The 26,519-nt window shown below is 47.4% G+C and overlaps 1 protein-coding gene across 1 annotated transcript in view; it reads left to right on the top strand.

The window, feature by feature from the left end:
• Mvb12b (multivesicular body subunit 12B) overlaps window positions 1-26,519 on the top strand; it is a 197,450-nt gene that overhangs the window by 84,199 nt on the left and 86,732 nt on the right. Inside the window, exons 4-6 of the mRNA XM_045158923.1 lie at window positions 2,588-2,684; window positions 9,890-10,019; window positions 13,560-13,682. Of these exons, the coding sequence (XP_045014858.1) occupies window positions 2,588-2,684; window positions 9,890-10,019; window positions 13,560-13,682 (350 nt within the window). The remainder of the gene's footprint in view (window positions 1-2,587; window positions 2,685-9,889; window positions 10,020-13,559; window positions 13,683-26,519) is intronic.

Genomic DNA, 26,519 nt, shown 5'->3' with positions numbered 1-26,519 from the left:
GCTTCTTAATTGGGCAACTTGAGACTCCCAGTGTAGGAGTTTGGGGAGATTCCTTTGGAACCTAAATTTCTTTCCCCCAATAATGTTATTAATACAGAAACCTGGATTTGGAGTGACATTGCTTCCTGGGGAAGGAGGAGATTAATTGCACTTTTCATGCCCTGTACTTTCTGCATTACCTGTAATAATAATGTACATAGATTAGGTAGGGAGGATATTAAACAGAAGGATTTATGAACATTTGAATATTAAGTTGGTTATCTGTGGCTACCTTAAATGCAAGGTTGTCAAAAATAATTACAGTATACTAGCAAATACTGGCTACCAGAGACAATATAAATACCCTGAGTCAGTGCATATTGGGCTTTTGGCATGAATCATTTGCTCAACAAGGATTGGGAATACGTTCTTCATATTTATGAGGAGGAAATGAAAGAGAGCAGAGTGGGGGAGGGGAGAGGAACAAGCAAAACTACTGGCGTCGCAGACCTACCATATTAAATTCCGCATAGTGGCAGCCCCGCGGAGGAAGGCCATTCTCAGGTTGTGGGAAGTTTTGAAGGTGTAGCACCCCCTCTCACACCATTTTGGATGCTTTTTTTAATGACTACACCACCAATGCTCTGGTTTTACTATCAGGGTTGTTTTTAGAGAGTACGGAGGGTGAGGTCACTAAGTGGTTTGCAGTTGACTTCTGCAAAACCTAACTTGTCAGGCAGAAGATGCCAGAAAAAGATAGTGATGAACACCTATCCGTCTGCAGGGCAGCCAACATGCCCAGGTGTTAATTCATCAGTGCAGGAGGCAGTGGTGGCATGGAAAAGCCATGGAAAGAAATGATGATGGATTAGATCAGGCCATGCCAAAAGCAGCTGATGTCCATGAGCTAGGATTGCCGTTGATTCCAGCCTTCCTGGAGCTCAGAGATTTATTCCATGTTAAGGAGGCCCCTACTTTCCACATACTATACCCCATACGTTGTCCTCCTGAGACTCAGCACCTGAAATTGTTGGTCAGTGTAGAACTATGGAGAGAAAACAATATATGTACAATGACATGGCCATGCTAACATTGCTCATAGGTTACACTGGCCACACTGACCTTCATATTTCAGTTTGAAGCATATATTTCATTCTTTGGTGTGCTTTGGGCTCATAATGTGTTTATCAAATATGCTTTCAGAACTTTTCTATTATGGTTTTGATTTTTCATCCAAGAAAATCAGATTTGACTTCCGATTCTCAGTGATCTACCCTGTTGAAAAATGTACCCCAAACATCAATATATTCAGCAAATAATTGTTGATCACCTACCATGTATCAAGAACTAGGCTAGGCTTGGAAGTCTAGTAAGAGCAGAGATCATTTTTGTCCTGTGATTCTTAGGTTAAAGTGGAGAGAGAGAGAGAGAGAGAAAAAAAAAAAAACTAGTCTTACAAATGTACAATTACAATCAACATGATGTTGAGGAGAGCATGCCTGGCTTAGTTCAGAAAGCAAGTGTCCTTGGCATACCATTCGGAGTCCAGGCTGCATGCACAGAGTGGAGTGGAGTCCTTCCTGTCTAAACCAGACTTGAGCAACACTGGTCTGAGGGATCTTCCAAGGCAGAGCATGCGCTGGCCAGCCACCTAGATGTTTTTCCAAGGGTGCAAACAAGTCGAGCGAGCATGCCCAGGCTGGGTTTTGAGGGATGCAGAGTGCACTGCTAGTACCCTAACAGGAGAGATTTGGGACGGAACCCATCATTCTTTCCTTAACTGGCTCTGACTAGTCTGCAAATGACTCTGGAGCTGTTAATGAAATCTCCATAGTTGCCCCATGTATTTAAGTTATAGGGCAGATTTCTTTAGGGCTGTTTTGAACGTGAAGTGTAGGCTGCAAGTGCTGGCATGTTTGTTAAGAATTCACTCTCGCAATTACAAAATGGTGCACTGTCTTCAAAAGATGTTTTAACACCAGTTATGGAAATGGTGCACCATGGACCCAGTCTACCACCACTAAATAGGAACTTGAAGAGGCCCTTGTGCATGTCATTTCCAAAGATGTGTAATACTAGGCACCAGGGCTTTCACTCCCTTAGTTTATGATTCTAGGGATTTTCTAAAATTTATATAGCAACCGAAATGTGTCGATGTGCAGACCAGTGATCATGTGCGAATGTGATTGTTCCCCTGCGCAAGTTAGATGTAGCTCTTCCCCTGCAAGTTCCCCAGAACCTACTCTAACCCCACCAGCCCTGCGGTGTGCCGTTTAGAGCTGAGTGGCAGCCAGGTCTGGGGATGTGCGCCCAGCTGCCTTCTGCAGAGTTCTGTGTACAGCGGCTCCTGAGTACCTCATCCATCCAGCTCACCAAGGCCACTTGTGAGTGAGTGGCTATGAGACTCCACAGTTGAAACTCCTTCCCAGGAGCCACCTGAGTTCCTGCGTAACCCCCGGGGAACGTTAAGTGTCACCTACTCTAGTTAACCTGCTGTCGCAAGGCTGTGCACGTCATCGTGTTAAATATGAATCTCAAAGCCAAAATGGCAAACTTAACCACAGGCGCATTCCGGTTAATAGTGTCTGTGTCTTTTCTTCTTCCCAAGAGTCATCTGGGGAATGTGTTAGTGGACATGAAACTCATCGACATCAAGGACACACTGCCTGTGGGCTTCATCCCAATTCAGGAGACGGTGGATACACGTGAGTCACCCTTCACTATTCATCCCTGTGACCACCTTCTTCCTCCTGGTCGACTGCTAGATAGTTTGATGTGCATTTTTCTTTGAAAACACTTGAGGAAGCCTCATTGTGTACTGTGAATGAAGCCTGCTGCTTGTGGTGCGTGTCTGCCCAGGTCCTGTGAAGTGTTTGCAATGCATGGGCCCTGGCCTGTTGCCGAGTGCAGCCCCTCCCTTAGAATGGCACCCCTTGCGGAATGGGCGCTCTCAAGTACAGAACTGCGAATCTGCTTGGTCTGTGGTCTATCTTCTGGTATTGCTGAAGCCAAACTTGGCACAAGACCCAAAAGCAAAACGGAGCTGGTGATCAAAAATGCCTGGGGCATACCAGGGCAATGGTATGCCTGGCTTTTGGCGCATGCAGTGAACAAGAAAGCTGAGCTAGAAAGACTGCATGAGGTTCGAATTGGAGCTGGTATGGGTGCTCATGCCTATGATCTCAGCACTCAGGAGGTGGAGGCGGGAGGATAAGGCACTCCAGAACAGACTAAGACAAACAAAAACAAGATTTGAATTGGAGCAGATAGTCTGTCCACTGAGCAGAGCTGAGCAGAAGGGAGATGTGGGGGAAGCGGAGGCTGTAGGGGCAACAGACTCATTGTCGGGGCTCTGCTCCTGTAGTTCTGGTGGTAATGGCAGTACTGAGGAGATGGTGTGGAAAGCCTCTGTATATGTGAACCTTTTTATTTCCTTGTAAGTTAGCTTGTTTTAGCCCACAGCACTGAGGTGATGAATTAAAAAATAATGCAAGGCTGGAGAGATGGCTTAGCAGTTAAGGCACTTGCCTGCAAAACCAGAGGATCTTGGTTCCACTCTCCAGGACCCACATTAGCCAGATGCACAAAGGGATGCATGCATCAGGAGTTTATTTGCAGTGGCTGGAGGCCCTGATGCACCCATTCTCTCCCTCTCTGCCTCTTTCTCTCAAATAAATAAATAAATAAAATTTTTAAAAAACTGAATTAAAAAAATCGGGAGGCAGAGGTAGGAGGATCACCATGAGTTCGAGATCACTCTGAGACTACATAGTAAATCCCAGGTCAGCCTGAGCTAGAGCAAAACTCTACCTTGGAAAGCCAAAAAAACAAAAACAAAACAAAACAACAACAACAAAAAAAAAAACAGAGAATGCTCTTCTGAACCCCCCCCCCCGCAAAAAGAGAGTGCTCTTCTGAAACCCCCCAAAAAGCAGAAAATGCTCTTCTGAAACCCGAGATCCTTTATGAAATTCCACATCTCAGTCTTGATTGTACATGCTTCATCTTTTTATTTTTAACTTTATTTTGAAACCACTGTGAAACGGTTTCTATCTCACTACTCACTACCTGCCAGCCATAGCTGCTATTCTAGTGGATCAGTTAGTCCCTCTGAAGCTTCTGCTTGCTTGGTGGTCTCACTTTAGACACTGGCTGCTTCATTGTTTGTTGTGACACATATTAACTAGTAATCATCATACCAGGTGCTGGCCCATCACCCGATACTTTATCTTTAAAAACCTCTCTTGAGGGCTGGAGAGATGGCTTAGCAGTTAAGCGCTCGCCTATGAAGCCTAAGGACCCCGGTTCGAGGCTCGATTCCCCAGGTCCCACGTTAGCCAGATGCACATGGGGGGTGCATGTGTCTGGAGTTCGTTTGCAGTGGCTGGAGGCCCTGGCACATCCATTCTCCCTCTCTCTCTCTCTATCTGCCTCTTTCTCTGTCTGTCACTTTCAAATAAATAAAAATAAAATAAAATAAATAAAAATAAAAATAAAAAACCTCTCTTGAGATAGGCACCATGCCCATTTCACATATGAGACAAACAAGGCACAATGAGTACTTAAAATTTAAAGGACATAGCAAGGTCGAACATCTGGAAGTAGGTGACTGGAACACGCACACATCTGTAACCACAGTACCTGCCACACAGGAAGGGCACCTTGTACAGATAGATTTTATGAGTTTATGCAGAAAGGTTGTTAGTAACAGTTTCATTAAGATATGTTCTTGGGCTGGAGAGATGGCTTAGCGGTTAAGCGCTTGCCTGTGAAGCCTAAGGACCCCGGTTCGAGGCTCGGTTCCCCAGGTCCCATGTTAGCCAGATGCATAAGGGGGCGCACGCGTCTGGAGTTCGTTTGCAGAGGCTGGAAGCCCTGGCGCACCCATTCTCTCTCTCTCCCTCTATCTGTCTTTCTCTCTGTGTCTGTCGCTCTCAAATAAATAAATAAATAAAATTTTTTAAAAAAGATATGTTCTAATACTGTGTAACTCACCCTTATAAAGCATACAGTCTCATGCTTCGTAGATTATTTGGACTGAGGCATCCACCATCACAATCAACTGTAGAGTATTTCATCACCACAGAAGGAACACTGTGCCCAATAGCAGTCACCAGTGTCAAGGAGACATTACTTCCCAGCCCCCATCTCTTTTCTCCCACCAGCTATAGACAACCACTGATCTATTTTCTACATAGATTAGCCTGTCCCGGACATGTCCTATGTGGCTTCATGTCACCAGCCCTCTTGTCTCTGCTGTCTTTCACTTAGCATGTTCTCTGGGTTGGCCGATGTTGTAGCCTGTACTAGAACTGTATTCTTTTTATTGCCAAATAATAAACATGCCATGTTTTGGGATTGGGAAGATGGCTCGGCCGTTAAAGGTTCTTGTTTACAAAGCCTGATGGCCTCGGTTCAGATCCCCAGTACCCATGTAAAGCAAGATGCACAAAGTGGTACATGCATCTGGAGTTTGTTTGCAGTGGCAGGAAACCCTAGCACTCCCAGATTTTCTCTCTCTCTCTCTCTTTCTCCCAGCCCTCACCCAGCTCTCAGTCAGCACTTGCTCAGCACTCAACCAGCAGTCACCCAGCACTCACTAGCTCTCATTGTTCTGCTTTTCCTGACTCTAGGCATCCAACTTGCTGTTTCCCCGACTGCAGTGTCTGTCCTCCCCTCTATTGCACAGGTCCACTCCCAACAGGGCAAGCATCAGCATTCCTACCCACATGCAAGTCTCTGCTCTGAGACCCCACAGTGAACCAACCTCTGCTTCTCTCTGCAGACAGTTGTGGCCCAGCACTGCCGGGTTCACAGTGGGAAGATGTACAAGAGACTGGCCCTTCCCATATAGAGTACAGCCCACTGGGGACACTATAGTCTACCAGAGGGTGTGGCCCACGGGCCTCCTCTGCTGCTTGGCCCCTCACCCTGGAGGGAGGGCAGTGAGTGAAGACCAGGCACAGAGCAGAAACCTCCTCTGCTAAGGAAATGCCTTTGTGCTGTGATTGGATGACTTGGGAGCTCAGTTGGCATAATCCAGCCAGGCTCTCTCATTTACAGCTATGGGACCATGGGCAAGGCTCCACATGCTCCTGGCCTGTTTCCTCTCCTGTTAGGTGAGGGGAACGTGTCCTGCCTCACAGTGTCACTTGCAGCTTGCATCCTGGCCCCACTGTTCCTTCATGCCTGTGCTGCTTCTTTCCCTGTGGACAAAGTGGGGTTCAGTTCATCTCCCAATCATCTCGGCCTCCATTGATACAGGGTTGTGGGCACAGCGTGACCTCCGTGAAGATAAGCTTTATCACCTCATGCGCTAGTTCCACAGGCTTTATTGATTAACTGATGTCTAGAAATTATCAGCCCCTATTCCACTAGCGCTTTGATTTCCACAGACCTTCCAGCACTGGTGTTCTCATTCTTATTTGTTTTTATTATTTTATTGTTTTTAATGTTCAGTTCATTACTTGAACAAGACTAAACATTTTCACAAGTGTTTGCTTGCTAATTTTCTTTATTCTCATATGAATTTTCTGTTTACAAGCTAAACTGGCCTTTATAGGCTTGTATCAATTTCCTTTCTTGCTTTTTCCTGTGCTTTGCATAGTTTAAATTTTGCATTAGTATTGTTTTTGACAGTTAGTTGACTTACAATGACTTTTACATGGATACACATTGAAGAGCCACTTGGAGTTTCGCATTCTGCCTTTTCCTGTTTGTGAACTGGCTCAGTGTGGAGGCCCACAACGGAGTTCTGTGTGGGCCTTTGATCTGGCCGCCAGGGCCCAGCAGTTCTGGTTGCATCCATCATTGGGCACTCTGAGCTCAAGTCCTCAGCTCTCCATCAGGTACCTTACCACACAGAAGGGCCAATTGAAGGGAGCTTCTTCTGGTCATGGGACCATTTCCAAAGGCTTTATTCAGGGGACCAGAGAACCTCAGAGTATTTAAAGCCTTGACTTCATAAAGTCATCTAAAATGATACCACTTCTGTAATTTTTTTTCAAGGTAGGGTCTCACTCTAGCCCAGGCTGACCTGGAAATCACTCTGTAGTCTCAGGCTGGTCTCGAACTCATGGTGATCCTCCTACCTCTGCCTCCTGAGTGCTGGGATAAAAGGCGTGCACCACCATGCCCTGCTTTCCTTCCTTAATTAATTTAAAACACAGTTTGTTGCAGTCTATGCAACACTTAAAAACTGGAAGACTGTTTGTTTTAGTAGATGTACTGTGTACTTTCCCTGTGTTCACTAGCATGACTGAACACATTTCTATTGCCACGTTTAATATGTTTACTTACAATTAGGTCTACTTAAGCATGTAATGAGTGGCTTCATGCCTTACCCTGAGCTGGCTATAGACGGAGGAGTGGCGCCAGGAGCAGTGGCAAAAGCCAAAGCAAATGCCTGCACATCAGCTACCTCACGGGACAGTCCCATCTGTGTCACACCTTCTGAGGCGGGGGGTGTTTGAAGGTGCAAAGTTGCTGTGATCCAGCCACCCCCACGATATGTCTGTCTCCTTAATGACAAATGTTTGGGGTCTGGATTCAGAATATTGGTACAGCTTGTAGATCTGATGTAGCCCTCTGCTTTCACACCTCTGAGAAGAACCCATACAGTTTCAGAGTTTCACTCCAGATCTTTAAAAAGATGATTCCCCACGCAAAACATTAACAGTGACGTAACAGAACTACTCACTGTAACCACCACCCCTCCCCACTGTGAATGGGCACATTCCCTGCCACAGAACTAGAAGGTCTTGAGAGTTGATCTTAAACTGGATATTAAGTATGCCTAGAGGCTTAGGTGTAATTTTGACAGTAAGATCCTTCCTGGTTGTTCTTGGTTGAACGTATGTACAGCATAGGCAAAGAAATTATATGTGTTATCACATTGTATCCACCCAGCATCTTCCTGAGGAAGAATCCCCTTAACAAATAACAAAACCAAGGTTCAGGGACTTTAAGTGACTCTCCCAAACTCCTAGAAAATTGCATATTTGACTGATGATGGAGCCAAGCATTGTGGCAACAACCTGTAATCCCATGTCTTAGGAAGTTGAGGCTGGAGGATTGCAAGTTGGAGGACAGCCTGGGCTCTATAGTAACCAGATCCTATCTCAAAACAAAGTACTAATCAGAAGCAGATCCAACTGATTGATTCATGACTGTATTCAGACCTCAGATGAGCGAACACCACAACCTTGCCAGTCACCACTGGTGGTTGCCGGGGCATCATCCCATTGTGCTAAGATGTGACAAGTGAGAGGAAACTGTCACATGCTGGCCCTCCTTTCTTTTACAAGATCTATTTCAAACGGGCCATATAGTTGGTGAAGAAAGTTATATTTTAGATAGAAGAATTTGAGCTCACCAAAGAAGACATAATGACAGAAGTAGAAAATCACTGTTTTTGAAACCTTTAACAAAGGTGTGGCTCTTGGCAGTAACACCTGGGAGTGAGAAAACTTCCAAGTACAGTGAAAAAGACATCAACTCCCACCATGCAGCTCAGCAGAAGCAGCCATGTAGTGCACACACACGTGGAGCTCAGCAGAAGCAGCCATGTAGTGCACACACACGTGGAGCTCAGCAGAAGCAGCCATGTAGTGCACACACACGTGGAGCTCAGCATAAGCAGCCATGTAGTGCACACACACGTGGAGCTCAGCAGAACTGACCGTGTAGAGCACACACACATGGAGCTCAGCAGAAGTGACCATGTGGTGCACACACAAGCTCAGTGAAAGTGTCCCTGCAGTGCACACACACATGGAGCTCAGCAGAAGTGACCATGTAGTGCACACACAGAGCTCAGTGAAAGTGTCCCTGCAGGGCACACACACGTGGAAGTCAGCAGAAGTGACCATGTAGTGCACACGCACAAGCTCAGTGAAAGTGGCCCTGCAGTGCACACACGTGGAGCTCAGCAAGAATGTCCATGTAATGCACACACACAGAGCTCAGTGAAAGTGGCCCTGCATTTCACACACACAGGTGGAGCTCAGCAGATGTGACCCTGTACACACACACAGAGAGCTCAGTGGCAGTATCCCTGCCTTGCCCCCACTGCCTGTATCACGGTCTAGTCTGGGTAAATCTAGCCCCTAGCTCTTGCACACTAAGGAAGCAGGAAGGAGTGGCCAGTTTCTCCAGCCTTTTCATTCCCTGAAGAAAAAGTGAGCAGAGAACTCACTATCACTTGAAAGGACTGCAGAGCTGTCAAGCCTGTGCAGACGGGCTCTGGACTTTCATGGAGACAAACCAATAGTACCCTAACTTTCAGAGGTAAACTCCACTAGAGTGTGTCAATAAGAGTCAGGAGCTGTCTTGGCTTCGATAGAACTAGAAAATCATGGTGGCCATGCCTCCTAAGGTGGAGATGGTGAGGTAAGAGAATGATGTGGTGTTGGGGACTCATTTTGGTATCCAGCAAAGCTAAAGGGATGGGGAGATGTGGAACTGACATATCTAATGTGGAAAGGCTAAAACTGGGTGTCCCCAATAAGGGGTCTGTGTGTTCCCCTTGGGGTGTGTTTGAAAATTGCTCTAATGAACGGTGAAAAGGAAAAGGAGCCTTCAGCGGGGTAGCTTGTACTGAGCCTCGATGGGTGGGCATCTGCATACTATGGCCATGGAACCTAGAAGCCACCGTGGGGCTTATTGCAACAGTCCTGGGAGCCCCTCCTGGGTTGGCATGTTTGGGGTTGGGACCTGGACCTAGAGTAGAGTGATTGATCATTCTGGTGTCACTGTCCTCCCAGGGAAGGCAGGACAATTGTAGAGCTCAGACCCTCTGTCAGGTCACAAGAGTGACCCAGCCCTTCTGCGGCCCAGAAGGGGATGTGTGAGGAAACATGATTGGTGACATCTTTATAAGACTCATACCTTTTATTGTCCTTTTCTTCAGAGGAGGTGGCTTTTAGAAAGAAGAGGCTCTGCATTAAATTCATTCCACGGGATTCAACTGAAGCTGCCATCTGTGACATTCGGATTATGGGCCGCACCAAGCAGGCACCCCCCCAGTACACATTTATTGGGTAAGTCTCAGCAGTTGCACTGCCACTTTTCCCTGAGAGTACACAGGCCATTCTCAGAGACAGTCCTGAGAACTCAGCATGGCCCACAGACTCTTAGGAATAGGCTCCCATCAGCCTCTTGGCTCTGGTGCTCACTACTGCCCTTCTGCTGAGCTGCAGCCCCGCCACCACACCAGGCTGCTGACCTTGCCACACCTCAGCCTCAGCTGTATTTCCTTCCTAGAGCTTTCCCTTGCCCATCCTCTGTGCAGTCACTTTAGGCCCCTCTGTAATATGCCTGGATGCTTCTTTGGGTCTCCACTACGCACAGTGCTCGTCACTTCCAGGCATTCTGTAGCATGCCTGTTTATGCCACTGGGAAGACACTGTGCATGGGAGAGCTTGTGCAATGGGTCTGGTTTCCTGGAGCTGCTGTTCTAAAAGACAGAGACAAGGAATGAACAAGAAGTTTCAGACAGTGAAAGGCTACTGCAGTTAGGGAGTCAGGAAAGGATATCAAGTACAGGCCTTCAAATCCAAGAGAACACAGACATAAAATGAAAGCAGATCCTGGTAGGCAGAGCAGGAGTCATTATGGATGTGGGAGTGAGTGTGACATGTTCTAGGAACAAAGGCTACACATGTGCCCAGAATGGGCAAACCAGCGGCAGTGCTAGGGCCAGTAGGGAAGCAGTCACAGGACCCCAGGACATGGCAGTGGACTGGGCTTTATTCCAAGCATAGTGGGTAACTATTAGAGGTTCCAATCTGGAAGAAACACCACTATTATGTGACTCCATAAGTCACTGTGCAATTTTTTTTTTGCCTGACGCCTGTCTTCTAGAGGCTAAGACCACCCATATCATGTTCATTCTGGCCCTGAGGCTGTGTCAGAAACACTAAGGGCTATGGAATCTCAGCATTACCCTTTAGGCCCTTTTGATTCTAATTGGCAGGAAACCCCACCCAGATTGGCTGAAGTAAAAGGAAGCATTTGTTGGTTGACATAAAGCTGGAGTTCAGGAGCATATGGGCTTAGACAGGCGGAAATGGGAGTTCAAAGGATGCAAGTGTCTAGTTTCCTCTTCCCTCCCAGCTTGGGAAGACCCTATCTGTCACCCATGGCCCATGGCAAGGTATGGTGCTGCTGTCCCTTCACCAACCACCCTCCAGGTGCAAGTGCAGAGGCGAGACAAGTCTGCACTCCAGTTCATCTTGAAACTCTGAACCGTTTTTTCTGGGGGATGCTTGCTATTCCCTGACTGACCAGGCTGAGCTGGAAGTAAGACCACTGACATGCAAGAACAAACAGTGAGGGGATGGATGTGTCCAAAATACAAGCATAGGCAAGAAGTCAAAAAGGTAGAAGGTGGCTGGAAAGATGGCTTAGTGGTTAAGGTGCTTGCCTGCAAGGCCAAAGGACCCAGGTTCAGTTCCCCAGGATCCACATAAGCCAAATGCACAAGGTAGTGCATGTATCTGGAGTTCATTTCAGTGGCTAGAGGTCCTGGAGTACCCATCTGCTCTCTCTTTCCCTGTCTCCCTCTGCCTCTCTTTCAAATAAATAAATAAAAGTGAGATTTTTCAATAAAAGGTAGAAGGGGGTGTTGGGTGCAGGATGGCCAAAAGAAAGCAGATGCTCTCTGCACTCAAGAAGTCTACACTTAGGTCTCTCAAGTCAGCCAACCTGGCACATAAATGATTTTTGTTCCCATAACCTTGGGCCTCTTTCCCCAGCCAAACCCTGCAGGCATCACACTTGTCACTGTGGGTCCCTGGAGGTGCATTCTCATAAGCTTGCTTCTCAAGGTGAGCCTCCTGGGCCTGGGCTAGACTCTGTTTTGCTTTTGTTCATCTGAGCCCAGAGCTGCATTTTATGTTCATGCCAGGGCCTTTGCTCATTTTCCAGATGCTGTGTGGGCAACAGGCTCATCCTACCCATGTGCGCAAAGTGGTGTAGCGGGGAGGGGGCAGGGTCCCCAGAAACGAAGACTAGCTTTATGTTGGTGCCCTGCAGTTCCTAGTTTTGACTCTTGGGCTATGGATCCCGGTGCTCTGAATTAATATACTATGGTTTGTAAGCCAGGCTCCAGCTGGGTGCCCTCAGCTCAGTGCTTAGCATGAACAAAGCTCTGGGTTTCAGCCCCTGCACAGAAAAATGAGCAAGGAAAAGGGCAGTGATCATTCTCTTCCTGCCTTCTCAATAATCTTGCTCTGTGACTGGTTTAAACTTATTGTGCAAACAAGGTTACAGGGTCAGGAACCAGGAGAATAACCGCACTTCACCTTGGAAACTGCCATTTGCATACACAGTGGAAATGACCATTTAATACTTTTAAAGTCTAATTGCAGCTACTGCCTGCATCTTTAATTATAACCTGTGCTATTATAAAAAGATGCAACTTTAACAAACCTAAGCAATTCTAAAGAATAGATCTTTATCAACATTTGTCTTGTTATATAAAACCAAGATCTTTTTTCCTTGATGCGATTTTTTTAAAAGATTGCTAAAATATGTCTTTTATTTTATTATGGGCCAAAAGTTCTTTTCCAGGGATAGATGTTCTCAATGTTATTTATAAGTAAAGGAAGAGAATTCAGTGTTCAGAATCCAAAGTCACTTGTTCTTAAAAACAGGCATCATTCCACATGTCAACGTGTCACCAGAGTTCAGGCTTCCCCACTGGGAGGCAGAAACCTCAGATTGGGAAGGGCACATCCTCTGAAGTCTAGCAGCCTGAAGCTAGGTGGCGTTGTGGCTGGAATCAGTCCTTGGATAGGACAGATAGGACAGAATTGAGGTTTAGAATACTCCTGGGATGCCCTGAGAACCCTTAAGACATTTTTCAGTTTTGGAAGAGATGCTATTCTTGAAGATGCAGTTCTGTGGGGCTGTGGAGAAGTTAAAACTGGAAGCAATCCTGCTTCCATTGCAAAGAACATGCTTGCTACGCACCATGGCTGTGTGTTGTGGTACTGCAGTGGCCATAATACTAGGAACAGAAACCTGGAATGGTGTGCATGTGCCTGTTCTTGGTTATAGTGGCTGGTGGGGCCTGGCCTCTGGTTTTGTGGTTTGAGGACATCCTCCCACCTGATCCTGGAGTAAGACCCCAGACAGCTCACTGAGCTGACTGGGGTGCTTTCCTGATCCTTGGTCCTGTTGTATGAGCTTGGGAATCATCTTTCATGTGTCTGCCAGGCCCTTTCTTCAGATACCTCACCCTGACTGTACAGAGACCTGCTACCTCTAAAACTGTAATACAAACAGCATTTATAGGCCAAAAGCCAAGGAAAATCTGTTAAGAGCAGGCAGGCATACTTGGGATAGGAAAAGATGGCCAGGCCACAAATGCCTGTCCATGTGGCTCAGTTGCCCTTGTGCTGGGCTCTGGGTGGGACACCCAGAGCACAGAGGAAGGTGACAGGACCCATCTTACATGGGAAGAATGGGCTCCCTGGGGTCTCAGGCTATGGCTTTTGAATTAGTTGATTTTCCATAGCTCAGGCCAATGCTCCAAGCACAGTAGCACCATGAAGAATTTCTGTTTTTTCCTAAAGGGAACTGAACAGCATGGGCATCTGGTATCGCATGGGCAGAGTGCCAAGAAATCACGACTCATCTCAACCCACCACGCCCTCACAGTCATCAGCTGCTTCCACCCCAGCCCCCAACCTTCCCAGGTGAGCCCTTATGGATGGCATCTCATGCACATGATCACATGGTTTGAGTCTTGTCACACTGCAGACTGCATAATAGTTTAGACAGCATCCACTTGGTGTATGCTGAAACAGTACTAACTATAGCTGAAAACGTGCTGAAGTTTAAACTTGTGCCTTTACTTGTGCCCAGGGAGAAATCTGTGCTCACAGGTGTGAAGGCCACTCTATATTCTGTGTTGTACTGCGGGATTCTAAAACAGCAGGGTGGACTACTGAAAACTGACCAGCTGTTCTAAAAAGCTGGAAGACAAGCTTGTGCTGCAACCGCAGGGCCCCATCCTGGCCTCCAGGGGGCAGAATTCCCCTCTGTTCTGCTGGCAGTCATCTGAAACTAGGAGGGAGGGCAGTGGTCAGAAAAGTCCTCACCTTCATGCCCATTCTTTCCAGTGAGCTATAAACTATGACACGGTTATTAAACGATTGAGATTTTCAGGAGATTTTGTTAATTATAATAATTAATTTCACAGGAAGTCCCTTGTGATCAAATTGGCCATTCTACAACTGATTTTGCTAGTGAATAAGAGAGAAAAAGTGTCTATACTTTTTGGAAAAAAAAACAGATGGTAAAAATTTTTAAAATTAGCTGCATCACTAGTAGAAAAATATGTATGGGAAGGGACAGGCAGCAATGATGCTAAAACAAGAAGGGATTGTAGACAGAGTCGCTGGGGCTTGATGTGACGGTCACCTGACATTCATTGAAGAACTTCCTCATTGCCGGGAGAGAGATGAGCATCTCTCAGAAACAGAGCCGTCGCAGAGGGGCTTCCTGGGCTCCAAACACCACATACTGCACAGGGACGGTCCTCTTCATCTAGTCCCTCCACATGAACATCTGCTGCCTGGGCAGAGCACCACCATAGTGACCACCCCATTGCCAGGTATGCTCTCGTTTGGCTCCATTCAAAGATGGAGGGTCTCTCTGGTGACAATTTCCCCCAGCAAGAGCATTGTTTAAGTGGAACCTGAGCCACCTGACACTGAAAGCAGCTCTTAGGTTCTTTGAAACAGTCAAGGACAAGAAAACTATGAGCTTCCTAGAGTGGCAAGTGAGCAGTCAGTCTGCTGGGCGAGGACAGTGTAGACTCCACTTCTTTCTCCTTTTCTCGCTGACCAGCCACACGGTCATGGCTCTGTCCTGCAGGCATTGCTCAGGCCACTATCATGTACACTGGGGTCATCTCAGACCCATCCCCTGTTCTCAGAGTTGGCTCAAGTTTGAACTTAGGGCAGAGGCTAAAGAGACCATATAAGTTCAGTTGCCCTGAATAGGTAAAGCTGCTCCTTGCTGACCCGCATAGTCTGGAAGGGCCCAGAAACAGACACGGTAGGTGTTGGTCCATGTTGGATGAGGAGAGCCTTGTTCTTCCAGAAGTGAGGAGAATGCCCTCCCTGAAGTCTCGCAGGTGGTGGGAGAGCAGCATCACGGACCTAGGAGAGCCGGCCCCTGGGAAACTGCAGCATTGGAGGGTAGTGCATCCCAAGAAAGCATTTATAAGGCTTTATATATTTTATAACCTCTGTTGTACGGTTTATGGTTTACAATGGCTGCAAGGAAATTGGATCAGTTTTGTTTTACTTGCCAAATAAAACAAATGTCAAAATAGTCAATATAAAATGTATTCTAATTTGGCTGAGTTAAGTCAGCCAGTGATCACTGCAAGTATGGTAATGCTTCTAAGGGGAACACCTTTTCTTTCCCAGCTCTCCTCTGGCTTGGTGATGATTACAGGTGGTGTGGAGACCTGTGTGAGCCTCCTCAGACATCAGGACTTTTTTTTTTTTTTTTTTTTGCTTCTATGGGTTTGGGTTTTTTTTAATTTGTTTTTTTAGTAGCTATGACTTAAAAAATTGGTATACAGATTTCTTATTTTAATTTTCCACTGAAGATATATGGGAAGCTGAGTGTGCTGTTTCATTCCTGAGGTGCTGGGTCTTCTAGGGTGAGCCGGGGTCCTGTGAGTCTACTACAACTGCAGCATGAATGCCCAGCTCCTCTGTAGGGCATGAAGGGCTCACCAAGGAGCCCCTGTGAGGTCCTATATTCCCCTCCTGGCTGCAGGCCTCACTCTTTACCAATTGGCTGAAGCTTTCCCTTCCGCTTCATGCTCTGGGCCTTAGCGCATGACACACCTGACCCCCCTTTGTGTCTTGCATCCCCTGCCTTAGGTCTGAGCCCACATAGCTCCTTCCCTGAGCCCCTGGGCTGGACTGTTCCCTCTGGGTCCTGGGCTGTACTTGTGCGTGGTCACCCAACAAACCTCCCAGATAGATGCCTGGGCCAGGCCCACCCCTCGTTCTCAGCAGCCCAGGCACATGCGCAGTTTGCCTACACAGGCTTCTCTAGCAGTGAGGACCCCGTGCTGCTGCCCCTCCAGACAACTCCCAAGTCCCTAAGCACTGCTGAGGTTTTTCAATTATGAAAGTAATACAGGTTGGTAGGAAGCTGGCAGAATAGAGAAAATAATGGAAAAAACAAATCCATTTCCAGTGAGCAATGCTCCTAACCTTTGGTTACATTTTCTTCAAGCATTTTTTTTTTCTCTATACCTGTATATGGGTGACATGATCACATATAATAGAAAGCTTGTGATTTTTCTGTTTTCGTATGGAATATTAAACCACAAACAGTAGGCACACGTCTTTAAATGCGGTCTTTGTGTGGACACCCCATCAAGTTGCTAAAGCCTCAGCTGTTGTGAAAGTAGTGATGCGGCGCCCTCTACTGACCAGCCAGGAGGTGGCAGGGGCCGAGCTGAGTGGGAGCTGCCAAGCCGGGTCTCCCTGCCAATCCAGGGAGTGCAAAAGAAAAGGCACTGCAACAGGCATGCTATCTTCTGGAGTCCGGGCATCTGCCTCATAAAGCTAAGCACATGCTATGCCTTCAGTTCTTACTTCATCATTCGGATTTCAAACCATTCCCTGGTGCCTTTTGGAGAGCTGTCATTTTCAACTTTAGACAAAAGGGACATTTGGTGACCTTTTCACAGGCAACAGGGCATCACCTGAGCACCTTCTTCACATCCCTGCACTGCTGCCGCCTTCTCTTTCTTGGGAACAGGCTCCTCCTTCCTGGGCCTTCCCACCCCTACAGACAGGGAGTCCTTCTGCCTCCGTTCCTACAGGCCTGGGAAGACATGTGCTCACTGGCTGTGTTTGGTGACTTAGATGCCCAGCTCAGTGGAGTTCATGTCAGAGACAGCATAAAATGGCCTGGCAGAGTTCCTTTCCTATGCTCACAGTGAGCTCTGAACCTAGCCACAAACCTCTCTACTCAAGTCTCTGGAGTTTCCAAGTGAAGAAGAGCAACCCACTTCTTCTAGGACCAGTGCATTCTGTCCCCTGCCCATCCACTACATGCATGGAACCCACAGGGTGAGGGTGGCCTGGGGGCTGAGTCCAGATGCTGGCTTCAAGCAAAGCAACCTCCATCCCTCAAATACATGGGGTCTCATGGGACTGATGGAATAGATGGTGCTGCTTTTGCCAGGACCAGGATTTGGGGATGTCTGCCAGGAGCTCCCACTTGGACAATCATATGGTTCTGTGTTCACTGGGAAGAGGCCCTGAGGCCTGCTGCCCCTGGCTTGCAGAGTAATGGAGTCCACAGCTCGATAAAGACATCAGAGACAAGCTTATCAAACTTGCAGACAACGTAGGGTCATTAGGGAGAGCTGACGTGCTGAAGGACGGAATCAGCACCACACATCCTCACAGCTACAGAGCCTGCAGGGCCAGGAGATGGCAAGTGATGGGTGCAAACATAGGGGCCCCTGGGAGTCACAAGGCCCATAACACAGGAGCCTAATATGGAAGCCTGGTTCAGCTGTGTGTATATGTGTGTGTGTGTGTGTGAGGGGGGAGGGGGGAGGGAGGGAGGGAGGGAAGGAGGGAGGCTGTGAACTCGTGGTGTATGGAATGCAGCCTGCTGTTCATGGCCACCCAGGTATAAGGAAGGGTCACTGCTTTGTGTGAAAGTTATCAAGGTGCAGTGTTAAATTTTGACCTGAGTGGAGACAGACAACTGGCTTTGGATGTCTAAATGGTTAGTCTACTAGAGAGAGTGCAGAAGGGTTTCTGGATGAGGATGGGCCAGGAAAAGGCTGCTGGGAGCTCCAGAAGTCAAAGTGAGATCAGGTGAGCTGACGTTATAAAAAGGTAGGTTGGGGTTAAAAGATAAACCTTCATGAAGGTCGAGATCCTGTGGCATTGAAGAGTCCACCCTGGAGCTCTAGTTGTGATTTAGAGTTGAAGTACCCCCATAGGTGCACTTGCTGAAGGCTTAGTCCCCCCATGAATGTTCAGAGGTGAGGCTTTGGCATAACTGATTCATCATGCTTTGGTCCTGTTCAGTCAGTGATTAATCCATTGGCGGGTTATTCACAGTTGTACAGAGCATTAGGAGGTGGTGAATGCTATGGAAGGAGGGACCTGATGGGAGGAAGTGGGCCACTGACCATTTCCTGTTTCTCTCTGCTTCCTGACCTCCGTGAGTTGAGCATCTGTTGGCCACATGCTTCCCACCAAGCTATTCTGCCTCACCTTTGACCCAGAAAGCAACAGAGTTGGGTATCACCAAACTCGTGAGTCCAAATAAGTCTTCTTCCTCACATTATCTATCTCAAGTATCTGTCACAGCAACAAAAATGCTGACCTAGCTCCACCTGCTTGGAGGTCAGACAGCACTCAGGTTTCTCAGACCTTCCATGTCACTGGAAGCGTCATGCTTCCTTAGCTGTATTTAAGAAATGTCTCGTCCTTATCTCCTCCCTCAGACATTCAGATTTAGTAAATACCTTGCCTAGGGTGGCCTTAGAGACCAGTGGGCAGGAAGGGCTCTGAGAGCAGGCCTTGACCACTGAAGTCTGCTCCAGCAGCTGCACTTACTGCCTCCTTCCACCCATGTGCTGATGGTCATGAAGGCAGCTCGGGGGACACAGAGCCACTATTGTGGTATGTCCTTGGAATGGATGGGTGCAGGACAGACCTTGCAGAACACTGAGACTCAGTTCCAACACTGCGTCTGTCTCAGCTTAGTATTGGCTGGCATGAGTTGACTGTCACTACGTATTTCTCAGAAGCCATCCAAAATAAGCAGTCAGGGCCCCAGGCTGCTGGAATTCCAGGACATTCTATGCCAGTGTGCACCTTGGACCTGGATACCTTGTAACCTGTGATTGCAATGGCTAAGCTGTGTCCCCTCCATCTTGGCCTGAAATATTAAGCCATGCACACCATAATCCCAAAGGAGAAATTGCTTCCCACAGTCCCCAGGCTATGGGTACATGAGCCCACCCTGTGACCCTTCACAGGCATCCTCCCTCCCAGCAAGAGAGTATCAGCATTGCACCCAAAGCCCATTTCCCAGGTGTAAACCAACCAGCAGCTTCCCCTTAAGTTGCCTGCCAGGAGCCACTTCTGGTGTCAGCTGGCCAAGTGTCTTCCTGTGGCCTGGCACTGCTCCATGTCCCAGTGATCCGGTGATTTGTCAGCTTCCAGCCAGTTGTCAGTCACAGGTTCCAAAGTAGGTTTCTTAGTGACAGACATAATTGTACTTAACTTTTTGCACGGCGGTTATCAGTCTGTGACATATTCTGGGAATGGGGTATTTCGATTGCAGACGATCTGTCAGATGCCCTTAGTCTTCCTCTCAGGGACACTAAGATTCAGTCACAACTTTTGCATGTCAATGTCAGGTTGTGAGAACATAGATCCTTGCTGACCTCAAAAAAAAAAAAAAAATGGTTCCATCATTCTGATCCCAGGGCTGTCATCTAAAAGGTTAATGGTCCTTTCCTCAGGAGAGAGGAAATCACACTGTGGTGATCTAGAATTCAGCCCATGCCACCCACACTCATCCCCATCACATCCTGTGGCACAGCCTACCAAGTGTACTCCTTCCATCCTGCCTCCTTGATCCTGCCTCCCTCCTGAACCTGGGCACCAGCTCTGCCAACTCAGCCTGGCAGGGGTGTAATGGAGCCTCGAGTCACTAGCTGGAGTCCCCTTGTTTATGCTGATAGTCTCAAATTCTCGGGCTGCCTCCTGTCAGTTTTCAGTTACACAATGATCTTTGTATCACAGATATCTGTCACCTGACCTGTTAAGGCAGGACTAGAATGAGGCCCACACTGCTGAGGCCATGGTGGACCGCTGCTTCCTGCAACAGTGTGCTTGAGGCCCTTGACTGTGAGAGGACCCAGAAACTTCTCCTTGGGCTGAATGGGAAGGCTCAGCCTGAAGGGTTGGAGTGCAACAGAAGATGTCATTTCCAGAAGTGTGTACTATGCCTCCAGGTCTTGGGAGAAGGGCTGGCCCCAAGAGTTTTTGCCTTCTTTCCGGTAGTGAGCACATTATAGCTTGACCTGAGCTGGCCTTCATAGTGACTAGACAGTTAGGAGGTGGGAGACAGTCTGCCCTAGTCCCATCAAAGGAAGGCTTGAGGCTCCACGATGGTACAGATAGTTCAATGTTCTTTTCCTTCATGTGAAAGCCATCCAGGTTTTGTTTGCTTGTTTAATGATGGGATACGTTTTTATGCCTTTCTTCCATGTGATACTCCTAAAGCAAAGACTGCCACGTGGGGTTTTTTGCTCAGGGAGCACAAGCTTTCATGCTGTGATTTGGATGATCTCTACTCTATGAGGGGCTCCTTCCAGAACTCTTTGGAGAGAACTAGCAGCTGGTTGTTTCTGAGAAAAGCCCTGTGGAGGCATAGGAACTGAGCTTCAGAGCTGGGGTCAGCTTTGAGCTGCTGGGGTGTAGGCATAGGGTGTAGGTCCCATCCTCAGCCATTCTGGGTGTACCTGAATGTGCCAGCCCCTTCTCTCTGGGAGTTAGGCTGAACTCTGGTGTCTTTTGTAAGCCCTGCTCCCCTCCAGCCTGCCTCATCTAGCAAGCATGGACCATCTCCTCTCCTTTGTCCACTGTCGCTACTGCATGCTTCTCTTTCAGTCTTCTTGAAGAGGCTTCCAGCTATTGCAACAAGGATTTTTATGGTCACTTTATCTCCTTTAAGGTCCCAGAGAAGACTGGTCAAATAGACATAGCACAGATAATCGTCTTGGGTCACTATGCTTGAAGCCTCGAAAGTGTTTTCAGCCACATATAGAAAGTGGTCAGGGAGAAACATGGTGGCCCCAGGATGGTTGGAACCTCTGAGTCCCGGGTTCCTGGCATATAGGAATTAATTTTAGGAAACATGCATTGATCATATAGAGTGAGGTGGTGCAGAGACACAGGCCCCATCACTGTGTATTTGCCCACCTCTCCTCCCACCCGTTCTTCAGTCTGCCCAGCCCACAGAGACCTACACAGTAGTGACAGGTTGCCCAGCCCTGCCACAGTGACTTCATGAACAGTAACTCTTCCATCCTAATAGTGGCTCCAAGACAGGTTATGCCGTCTGCCTCGTTCGAAGTGTGGAAAGCTGATATTAGAGGTTAAATTTCCTTCCCAGAGGCCCACAGCTAGTGTCAGAGCCAAGATCTGAAGCCAGATGCCATCTCCCTTTGGCTGGTAAACCATCCTTATTCCCCACTGCATATAGTCCCAGAGTACCTAGCTGTTAATCAGGGGTGGGGCCTATGAAGTGCAGCCCCCTTGCCAGGTGCCCAGCTATCTCCACAGGCAGCTCCTCCAGGCTCCCGACTAGCACCCCAGGGTAGGGAGTTCCCAAAAGCCACGTGGGTGGAACTCAGCCCCCAGAGGCCCCCTGGCTGGGTACAGTCTTCATTCCCACCCTTGGAGGAAAAGGAAGAGATGAAGGAGGGGGAATTAAAGGAAGGGGGAAGAGGAGAGGATGATGTGTGAACACTGAAGGGGCCAGTGCCCTTGAGCTAGGGATGCTGACTGAGGCAATACCTGAGGGTTCCTGTGTCACCACCCCTACATGGCTTCAAGGTTTCTACAGGGCTTCCACAGGGCTCCAAGAAGTGTCCTTTATTCTGGTGATGATGAGAGTAGTGTGAAAGTGACCTGCCTCAAGGTGCTGGAGAGCAGAGCTGAGCTGCCTCTGAGGCCATACCCAACTTAGTGTTGGTGTCAGGGTAATTCTGAAGGAGAAATTTCATTAGAATGCAGTTTGGTATTGTTAGATATGAATGATGAGCTTAGGCTGAGCAGTACACTTTTTGATATTAATTTTTAATACGGCTTCTTGGGAAGTCAGGGCTTCTATTTAATGAAGAATTGACTATTAGTCAATACAGCTCCCTCCTCTGAACCGCCTGCCGTGGCTTTCAGTCTCGCACCAGATTTTGATGAGGCATTTGCTGCCTGTAAATGTTCTATCTCTGTAACTTGGGTGGCACGATGAGTGTTGTTTTCCGCAGTGGTGGTGACGGTGATGTGTGCTTCTGGGTGGAGGTCGTCCCTAGAAGCGGGCTGTGAATGTGAAGTCCTCTCCCGGGCCCGCTTGGCAGCACGCCCTGGCTCTTTGTGCAGTTGGCTTCTGCTCCGGGCTTTGGAGAAAGGCCTTTTTCAGGATTATGAAAATAGTTTTCTGTGTGTCAGAACAGATTTATCAGCTCACTTTAGGGTCGGTTTTGTGAACCCGACCATTTAGAGGAGGATATTTTACCTTTTATCAGAGTGGAAGCTGACAGTCTATTTGCAGGTAGCGCTATGGAATATTTCACCTGGGTCTCTCAGTGTAAATCTAGCCGCCAAATAAAGTAAAAATGAGCACTGCACCAGCACTATTTCCAAGATTTCACTCCCGCTCCCTGAACGCACACACTAGGCTGCTCTATTTCAAGGCAGGGTTTCAATTATTAATTTGGATATTTAATAAAATCCTTTGCCTGCAGTAACTTTCAAAAGGTCTTCTGAGTTTATTTGGGTTGGGTTTTTGCCCATGGGTAGGGTAGAAGTCAATTCACATATACTTCTTAAACACAGATGTTTCCAGTTGAATAATAATAATAACTGGAATAAATACAGTTACCATCATCATCATCTCAGCTACAATGTTCTGAGCATCTTGTGCTGGGCAATATATAAATACTTGAGGTATGTGCATTTCTATAGTGTGGCACACACAGACACACACAGCTTTAATATTTTAACTGTGCTGCGAGGTGAGTAAGTGAGTGTGCTCACTCACCTCACAGAGAAGGGTGACCTAGAGAGCATGTGACTTATGTCAGGGCAAAGGGTTAGGATTGGGAAGAGCCAGAGCCCCACACAAGCACCTTCTGCCTGCCTGTAAAGGGCCTTAGAGCTTCCCGATATTTCAGACCCCTGCCCCAGTGTTTGCTAGCACTAGACCAACTGCAGCTGTCCAGCTCATGGCCCGCACCCCACCACCTTCTTAGCCAGGGCTTTATTCCACTAGCCAAGTTATTTTCCAAGGTCTCAAGAAGGAATGGGCCCAAGCAAGAGTGTTGCCTGGGGTTCTGGTGGGGGGAAGGGGGAGGTGCTGCTTCCAGTGTAGACTGCTCCCTGCCTGCCCTGGACTCACGCATGCAGCCCTTTATGAAGCTGAGTTTGGCAGTCCCTGGCGCTTGAAATTTGGAAAGGCGGATATTTTAGCAAGCTGGAAGAAGATGAAAAGCTAGTGGTGCCCATATGTTCCTGGTTTTTAGAAGTAAGGTCAGCAAGGTTTAGAGACTCTTAAATATTTCAGTTTATAAGATTAGACTCCATCATCTGGGATGGAAGAGTGGTACCCCAGGCCCAGGCTTGGCTTTATTCTTCATTTCTTTCATATGGGGGGTAGGTGTTTTGGCATCACAGGGTTCAAGTATAATAAAACTTAAGTACGGTGAATAAATACACTGATGTGAAGTACTGCTGCATCTCTGAGAGCTAACTTCCTATTTTGTTTTATATTTTGAAAGTGACTAGTGACTTGAAAAATAGCAGATTGGTACAATAATTGTAAGCAAAGCAACAGAAAACTCCCAGGTTTCAAAGGAGTAGGTAGTCTTTGGCATTTCTGTAAGGAAGTGTTTCTCCAGCCATTTAACTCTTCCTGGCAGAGGTTTGATGTGCATCCTGCAGTCTACTTGAATAGTTGGAAATCAACTCCAGTGGGCCTTTCCAGGTCTGAGATTGTCTCTGGATAGCGAAGGATGAATGAATGAGGTGCTAGTTGCTTCTCCTGTCCAAGCACAGACCAGGCCATAGATTGCTAAGCTGCTGAGAGCAGCACCTCCAGGGTGGTGTGGCCATAGAGCTTCTTTCTTTAGCTTCTCAGATGCTTGCAGTAGCCCAGGGTTTACATGGCTCCCCCAGATTTCATCCCTCAACACAGTGTACCAAGCACACTTATATTGTAGCCACTGAAGGTGAGTTTACTAAATGAAATGCTGTGAAAATAACTGTGTTCCCCACTCTAATGCAATAGCCCAGTGCACGGAGCCAGAGCAGGTAGACCCTACCTGCCTCCCACCCAGAAGTAGTGGGAGCCCTGTGTGTTCACTGGCATGTTCTGTGATGTTCAGCAAAACATGTTCACTCTTCATACCTCTCGGATTCTAAATTTCAGAAGTAATTTGTCACTTTAGAAGAGAGTGTCATTAATAACCATTATTTAGAACTGTCGAGTCCTCCTTGGTGTGTGTGAGTATCTGAGTTAAGCATCCAAAAAATTGGCCTTGTTGGTGGCAAACAGTACCTCCATCCTGACAGATTGAGCCCACCCCACCCTCGGCCCTACCCACCAGCCAGTTGTCCCATGTCTGCCTTTAATCACCACGAGGGTGGCAACAGAGACTGACTGAACACAGCCTCCTGGAATTCATTAGTATTATTGCCAAAGACCATGTTGTAAATTGGGAGTTTTTTTTTTAACTGTTTGGAAAAAAATTTCTACTTAACTATTTCATTTTATTACACTTTAAGAAAGAAAAGAAAGATTTGAAACAGAGGAGTTCAAACACCCAGGCTTCAGATCTCACTGGGCGTGGACCCCAAGCAGTTATTGTAAATGTAGCTGAGATGGCATCTGGCCACACTGGGCCTGGTGGGGGAGCAAGAAGCACCCCTAAACCTTCCAATGTATGGCAGTTAAGAAACAGAATTGCCACTCAATGCATGTTAAGACACGTTGTTATCCTTAACATTAAAATCCCACTAAAGTACTAATAATTACTGTTAATATCTTCCCGTAGAAACTTCCAGTAAAGGAGCAATAGTAGAAACAGTATTTAAGGGAGAGCTGCCGGCATGATAAGAATGCAAATAAGTGTTATTAGCCTAATGATTTCGCCGTCGCCATGGCGGTGCAGCAGCAGTGTTGTGAATATGTCATCCGGCACCCGTGAATTTGGAAAGTGTGTCAAAACACAACTTCAATTAGTTTGCTCTAATTATGGCTCTAGAGAGTTTGTAACTACATCACTCCTCATTAAAAGAGATTTTCTTATATGGATTAATGTAATATACAAAGGAAAGTTTCAAAGTTCCCGACGCCATTTGCTCCCATCACAAGCAGGCTGGGAGCAGGGTCTGATCCAGGGTCTCTCTGTGGCCTGCCCAAGGTAGGGCTCCCCCCTGTGTGTGGCTGCATTGAGAAGGGGCCATGCTGGACCAGGCAGTATGGGGTAGCTCTCTCCTTCTGCCCCACAGCCTGCCTCCTGTTAGAAGTAGCCATTGCAGGTAGAGCCAAGCAGACCTCCAGAGGAGGGTAACAGAGCCCTCTTGACCGTTGAGAGGCCATTGCCACCGTGACCCCATTAGAACCCCTGCTTCCTAGCACTCAGTGAAGCTCAGCGCAACCAGCCCAGGGTACAGGTAGTCACCCAATGACATTTCCTCAAGCTTTGCTGTCCCTCACTCTCCTGAGTAGCTGGCCACATGACGTTGACTCCCCAGCTTGAGCAGCACAATGGTATGTTTCAACTCCAAGAGTTAAACTGTTGGATGCCAGCCAAGGAGGCCTGGGGTTTGTGCTCCTCCAGTGGAATTTGCACACTACAAAATGTCTGAAATATAGCTACTGTGCATTTTTGTTGACTTTCGGTGTTTTGGGGAGTTGTATGTATATGACTGAGAAACGTGGCCACTTTGGGTGAGTCACAGCACTCCCCAGAGCCTCAATTTCACCTTCTCTAAGATAGATCATGGGGGAATTAGACTGGGCCATAGAAGGTACTACAGCTGATGCACCATACGCACCCAGAGTGTTGGCTTCTTTCTGTGTCAAGCTCACCTCAGAGTGGAGGTTGTCCAAGCGCTGTGCTCTTCAGGACCTTTCTTGAGCCAAGCCACTTTGTGCACCCCTTCCAGTGCAGCCATAGCTTGTGGCCAGCACTCCCATTCTGGGAGCGACCGCAGAGCAGGCATCCTCCCTGCAGAGCTGGGGCAGGAAGCAGCTGGGAAGGGGTTAAGGTAGTAATTGTGTAAGTCTTCCAGGCTTTCTCCTGGTTCTGTGATAATTTGATGAAGAACTTCACCCTAATTAAATATTCAAATTAGGACTAAGTGTCAATATGGCTTCCCATAGCCTGGAATGATGATTAATTGTATTCAAAACTCCAGTGGCCCACTGTAATCTAGACCAAACCGTTGTTCTTGATTATTTCTCTACCACACTTGCCATGTTTCTGTTTTAAGATTTAAACTAGTAATTGATTTGCCATATGCTGTCGAGCTGCACACACTTTAAAGCTGTGCGTTTAGGAACTTGGGGAGTTTGGAGTTGTGATTGCCTTACTCTTCCTGTGACAGCTTTTTTTCGTTCTTTTTTTTTTTTTTTCTTGTCCAATGCAGAGTGATTTTGTGGGAGGGGTCTGGGCTATGAGGGAAACTCATGATATAGTCAGGTTGGTAGGCTGAAGTCATATCGATCAA

This window comes from Jaculus jaculus, chromosome 1 (assembly GCF_020740685.1).
Source record: "Jaculus jaculus isolate mJacJac1 chromosome 1, mJacJac1.mat.Y.cur, whole genome shotgun sequence".
Lineage (NCBI taxonomy): Eukaryota > Metazoa > Chordata > Mammalia > Rodentia > Dipodidae > Jaculus > Jaculus jaculus.
Note: the sequence above shows the minus strand (reverse complement) of the source record. Positions and strands in the feature narration are given on the sequence as shown.